A 6,474-nucleotide genomic window follows, 5' to 3' on the forward strand; every position below is an offset into this window, starting at 1 on the left:
TACTCCCCCACCCCCTCTGAGAATTTTGTAGCCTGACTGCTAAAGTTTACTTGTTTTTAATCTCTTAAAACCATCCCGCTCTGGCCATTGAAGCAGGCTTCTCTCCAGAGGGTCACTCTGAGTAGAAATCGACTCAGCAGTGTGAATGACTGAGTTTCGCTCAGCCTAGATGGCTTAGCTTTATGCTAATTTCAACTCTTCCTGCGTTCCCCTGTAGCTGATTGGACACTGCAGTAGCTGAAATGAGAAAACGGCAGCAGTCACAAAATGAAGACACACCGGCCGTGGCTCAAGGCCCTGGAAACCAGCGACCCAACAACACGTGCTGCTTCTGCTGGTGCTGTTGCTGCAGCTGCTCTTGGTATGTCTAATTACCTGTCCGATAAGAATAGCAAGAATGAATGGCAAGAATGAATGTGCCCATTGCTTTCTGGGGTTCTAGAAACTTCTCCACATGCCATGTTTTTTCCTTCCAAGTAGGCATTCCTGAAGACTGTCGTTGGTCCCTTGTAAAATTTTGGTCTCAAGTAATTCTGTTTTCATAAAGGATCTTCTGGACAAGCAAAATTTTACACAAGCAAAATATAATATGTCCTCAGAATCTACATGTGAAAGAATACATATTTTTTATTCTTCTCCACCCGTAGATGAACATAAGATTACAGTTACATATTTGTCTACCAGGGAGCAATATTGTCTCCACTGTTAGCGAATGTGCAACTGCATAAAGATCCATTCTAGAGTGTACTTTTGTCAGGATTGGCTATTTGATAGCTGTCAATCATATGGTTTTGCACAGCTAGATAGTTAAGGGTTGGAGAGGCAAGCTCAGACACAGATGCCCTGCCAATAGGATAAGAGGGACAAGTGTACCAACTAGTGTCCACAAACCCAGGCGGTCAAAGACTGTGCCTGGTCCGAAGGCCAAGCCAGTTAATGAAAAATGCTGAAATCAGAGCCAAAGAACCTGCCCACCGTTGTGATTGTGTCGCTCAAAGGCTGTGACACGGCGGAAACCCTGAGTCTCATGGATGGTTTTGCTTTCTTACCGGTAAACCTATGAGGAATAGACAAGGTCCTTCCTGTATGAAGGAAAGGTCAATTTTAAGGCACCTCAGAGAACCTGGCCCAGTTCCAAATTCCCACAATGCCTTGAACTAACGGCAGGGAGATCCCAGAGTGTCAAGATTCATGCAGAGGACATTCCTCGGGAGGATGTAAGACTTAATAGTCTTTTTCTTCCAAATGCAATGTTTTTGGTCTTTCAAGGTGGTGTAAAAGCTTTGGCGGCATAGTGGGTCACAACTTGAGTGGCTAACTGCATGATCAGCACTTCAAATCCACCAGCGACTCCAAGGCAGGAAGATAAGTGTTTCTACTCTCAGAAAGATTACAGTCTTCAACCCAACAGGGTGGTTCTGCTCAGCCCTAAAGGGTTGCTGTGAGTTGGCATCGACTCAATGACCCTGGGTCGTCTGTTTATTTTCATTCTGTTCTCATAAAGGATCTTCTGGACCAGCAATGTTCTTACTCTCTCTGACCAGCCTGAAAGGAAGGCCCAGAGACTTGAGGCATCATCTTGGCTATGGCCTCTGTCATTCTTGTGAGATGGTGGTCTCATCCTGTATCACTGTGGACAGAGTAGAAGATAAAAAGCATAATGCAATAACAGAATGTTCGATGCTGAGCAAACCAGCATTTCTAGAAAATGTCTACAAAATTCCAATTGCAGAAATCCAACAGATACTGTAGTACGCTGGCCGGTTTAAGGTGGTTCTGCGTAGTCTTCAACTGTGTGACCTTGAGCAAGTTCCTCAAACTCTGTGCTTCTCGGATTCCTCATCTGTCAGATGATGATCATGAGATTCCTTCTCTGATAAAATGAAATGAGAAATGTGAAAATGAAATGAGACCAAGACCCAAGAATATCTTAGAACAGTGCCTTTCCAACATGAGAGCAAGCTCAAAGGTGTTTCTAACAGGGGTCTAGCATATACACACGTGACTTATTCCAAGGAAAAAAGAAAAGTTTATGTCTCGGACGTCAGTAGAAAAGTTCAGTTACAACACGGGCTTCCAAGGAACCCATGTAAATTCAAGGCAGCAAGATCAGTTCTGAAGGTTGTGGCAATAGTTTTTTCTTTTATTTTTATTTCAAAGGAAAAATCTTGATAGATTTCTTCAAAAGACAGAGGCTTATCATGGTGATTTATCATAAAGTTAAAACCTGCATTGATGAGGAAAAGACCAGGATTCTTTTTTTTTTTTTTAACATTTTATTAGGGGCTCACACAACTGTTATCACAATCCATACACACATCAATTGCGTAAAGCGCATTTGTACATCATTCTCAAAACATTTTCTCTCCACTAAGACCAGGATTCTTACGTCAAGAATTGTTTTCCCATCAGGACCCTCTGCCGGCTTAGTCTTCATGGGTGGCAAGAGCTACCCTACAAAAATGTTATTGGGAAAACTTACCCACTTAACCCTACAGCACTGATCTTGTCCCTTAGAGTTTTTCTCGATCCCCCAAACTCAAAGATTTACAGGGGACATTTAAACAGTGAAAAGGAACACAATTTAAGCCCCTCAAGGACCCCAAACTGCTGTTTTGATGTGTAAGTGGAGGAGTATAGAATTCCTTGGGGGTGTGGTTAAGAGATGGAAACTCCTCCATCAAAAGTGTATAGAGCTAGAGGGAGGAGAGGTAGAGAAACAACAGCTTCACATTTTGATATTTTTATTTAACACAGCTTTTTATGATTTTGTAGCCATACTTTTTTTACCTACCCTGGTAGAAAGGGCTAACATTTAATACGGGTTAATTCCTTGGGCTATGGACTATTGGAAGAAAATCCCTTTAAAGAGAAGCTACCTTGAAATAATAAGATCAGTTTATTAATATAATAGAAAAATTACCTCAGAAAAGAATGCTATTTTATTTGAAATTATCTATAAAACATTGCAAATGCATTGCCCCCAGGGTTGAGAGCAGTATCCGTTTTCTCTGTGCATTGTACCATGTTCCAGTCATCCCTCTGCGATCATATTTAACTGCCAAAATGTACATCTAAATTGCTTCGAGATTAAAACGCGGATAGAGAATCCCGACACGTTGTCGTACTTCATCTGCAGCCGAACAAGTCGGAGTTCTGTGGTGCGGTGCGTGCATTGTTGGGCTCCAGTGTCTGGGTCCTCCTCAGCCACCCCTTAGGACCCTGGGTCTCCACCTTCCTCACTCCGCGACCCTTTCATACAGTTCCTCATGTGGTGGTGACGCCCCAACCATGACATTATTTTTGTTGTTACTTCATCACTTTTATTTAGCTACTGTTAAGAATCAGGCGACCCCTGTGAAAGGGCTGTTTGCCCCCCAAGGGGGTCGCGACCCACAGGTTGAGAACCACTGCCTTAGGAAAAAAAAGAGCCAATCTACTGTCATCAGATGGAGAGCCTCGGAAAAGCCAGGGAGAAGTTTTACTCTGCCCTGTAGGTTCACTCTGAGCCAGACTGGACTCGAGGGCAGTTGTATTTTGATGAAACAAATATTGAATAGACTTACTTTTATCTGCCCTATGGACAGTTCATAAAATGTACTTTTATTAATTTTTAAAGCCTCGTTAACTAACGAGGAGCCCTAGTGGCATCATGGGCTACACTTTGGACTGCTAACCACGAGGTCAGCAGTTCAAACACACCTGCCCCTCTGCGGGATACATCTGAGTCCTCTACCCCGGTGGCACTTACAGTCTCAGAAAGCCACAGGGGGTCTGCTCTGTCCTGGGTGGATGCTCTGAGTCAGAATCAACTCGATGGCAGCGCTTTTGGTTTTGGGTGTTTGAGCGTTTCTTAGCGTTGTTTTTGGGGGGCATTAATTAACAAGATATTCAATATTAGTTTATGAACATCAGATGCCACAGAACCTAGACTCTGCACTGAGATCAAAAGGCTTGGGAAACGGCCTTTCACCACTAGGGGGCACATATTTAGCTTTCGAATGTGGTGTGTTGCAGGAGTGGTCCATTAGTGTAGCGGGCCTTTGTCAGCAGTGCTTGGGGGGCCTCCCGTACGGCAGCCCGAGTCCGAGTCCAGGCAGTGCAGAGCACAGCACCTACTGGTGCCAGACCCCTCAAAACAAAATGCGCCCTCACTGCCATTGGGTTGATTCTGGCTCGGAGTGACCCTACAGGGCAGCATACAACCATCCCTGGGGGTTTCCAAGACGAACTCTCCACGGGAGTAGACAGTCCCAGCTTTCTCCCACAGCCGCACTGCTGGCCTGGAGGTGAGCAACCACCAGGGCCCCTTGCTCCTCGCTCTGCGGATGACGAGTGTTCGGGAAATCTAATGCAGACACTGCTCTTACAAAAAGAGGAAAGTAAAATGATCATCAGCTATAGGTTGCAACGACTTGCATTGCCGCAGATGAAAATGTTCTCTACACATGCATTTTAAAATGGCATTCTCTTTGTACTTGGGAGTTTCTGTGGGGAACCAATTAAGGCTGATTCGAATAAGAAGGTGAGCAGTATTTTTCACATTTCCCAGGCTTAGTTCAAAAAAAAGCGGAGCAAAAATAAACAACAAAAAATTCAATTTCGAGACAGAAATCTGTTAGGAGTGAAAATATGGCCTAATTGTCCTTTGTGAATACAAGCAGTTGTTGTGGGGCTGACTGCACATGCTCTTCAGGAAATGGTGCTAGAACATGTCTGTGTCGAGAATCAAATGTCGCTACCTTGTCAAGCTTCGACTGCACCAGTCGAAACAAGATATTTTTCACAAATTTGTTTTCTCATTCTTATTTCCTTGTGAACCCTTTCCCATTAAAAAAATTATGATTGTCTTTATAAAATTGCCTCTAATTGTTTTGAGGGATGAGAATACAAAATAAGAATGAAACTGCTGAATATTTCCAGTTTTGTTCAAAAACTAAAATGTTGGCAGATCTTTTACATTGACTTTTAAAACGAATGACCACTCCCTCTCTGACAAGGAACCAATTTTTTTTCTCCGAAATAGTCTCTTGCTATCTCTCTCTTCTCTCCAGTTCACTTCAAGAACAGCGGGATTAAGGGTACACCTGTTTTTTACCTGGCATACATCGTGTGTCCTGGACGCCTCAGCCTCGTCCAGAAATTCGCAGTCATCCCAGTCACAAGTCCGTCTGCACCTGGGAGCCCTGGTGATGTGGTGGCTATGTGTAGGGCTGCAATGCTCACGTCTGGCAGCATGAAACCAGCAGCCGCTCTGTGGGATGAAGCCTAGCCTGTCTATTCCCGTGAACAGTTACAGTCTCAGGAAACCCACAGCGGGTCTCCCTGAGTCAGAATTAACCCAATGGCTGTGAGTTTTCTACACAGGGGACGAAGGCTGATCAGGCCAGGCGAGCATCCTGTCTAGAGCCTAGGTCCCAGGTGCTTGGCTGGGCTCCTCACAGAGGACACACATGGCAGTCCATTGTCACTAGAAACTGCAGTGTGCGCACAGAACCAAGGTGTGTCAAAAGGAGGACTATAGAAATTCCCCAAGTTTACTTTGAGTTTAAAGCTGATTTCCAAAGTCTCCCGCTAACCCGCTCCTAACACCAGAAGAGACAGAAATAACCCAGGTTACTTTTCCAAGGGAAATCTGTCAAGGTGGGTCCCTCTGTTCATACCTAGCTGCTTTGAGTAGTAGCCCAGCAAACAAGAAAAACTTCCATGTGTTTAAAGCTCCTGTTGTGGAATCCATTCGGACTCATCGTGCCCGTTCACAGCTTTCTGAGACTGTATGCCTTCACAGAAGCAGGCAGCCTACTGCTGGGGGGGTTGGAAACCGCTGGCTTTGGGATTAGCAGACTTAACGCCTCAGTGTGGCCCCAGGTCTCTTTATGCTTCCGTATAAAACATGTAGAGCTAAGGAGATCTCTGCTATCAACTCTCCCTCTGCCCATCCATCTTGCACATTGCCCTTGGCTTTGTGCTGCATGGGGTGAGCGGCTGGCTTTGGGGTAGTGGAAGACAGAAGTCTTAATAGCTACTGTCCTTACCCTACCCCACCTCACCCTATTTGCAGCTCCTAAAAGATAGGCCTATATCTTTAGCAGGTGTACATATTAGGCATAAGGAGAATCTTTTGTTTGAAGAAGAAAACAAAAATCGTCCTCGCTAAAACAAGAAAAGAAAGAAACGTTTGGAAAACGTAGTTTCTCATTTTCTCGATGAGGAAATTGATGCCGTGCTGCTGTGACTCGGGGCTCATTTGTCACATGAGGGAGGCTTCAAAAAGCTGGTGGGAAAATGGAATTAAAAAGTAATGGGATAGTTTCACAAGGTTTTTGGAGTGCTGCTGTGTGCAAGGTTCTCTCCCACTCTCTCTTTCTTCCCAGCCCATCTTCTGTCTGCTTTCCTCTGGGTGTCAGTTAAAGTCTTCCAGAGTAACAGCACAGGAAGAAGGTCCAAAAAACAAACTCGCTGCCATTGAGAGAA

At 44.6% G+C, this 6,474-nt stretch overlaps 1 protein-coding gene across 2 annotated transcripts in view; it reads left to right on the forward strand.

Annotated features, from left to right (window-relative positions):
* Positions 1-222: 222 nt before the first annotated feature.
* Positions 223-6,474, forward strand: part of RGS17 (regulator of G protein signaling 17) — a 42,330-nt gene continuing 36,078 nt past the window's right edge. For both annotated transcript variants that reach the window (XM_004701940.3, XM_045294507.1), the window contains exon 1: positions 223-361. In XM_004701940.3, the coding sequence (XP_004701997.1) occupies positions 243-361 (119 nt within the window). In that variant the 5' untranslated portion in view covers positions 223-242. The remainder of the gene's footprint in view (positions 362-6,474) is intronic.

This window comes from Echinops telfairi, unplaced genomic scaffold (genome assembly GCF_000313985.2).
Source record: "Echinops telfairi isolate 266 unplaced genomic scaffold, ASM31398v2 ScPeMD7_3533;HRSCAF=4204_0, whole genome shotgun sequence".
In the NCBI taxonomy this organism is placed as follows: domain Eukaryota; kingdom Metazoa; phylum Chordata; class Mammalia; order Afrosoricida; family Tenrecidae; genus Echinops; species Echinops telfairi.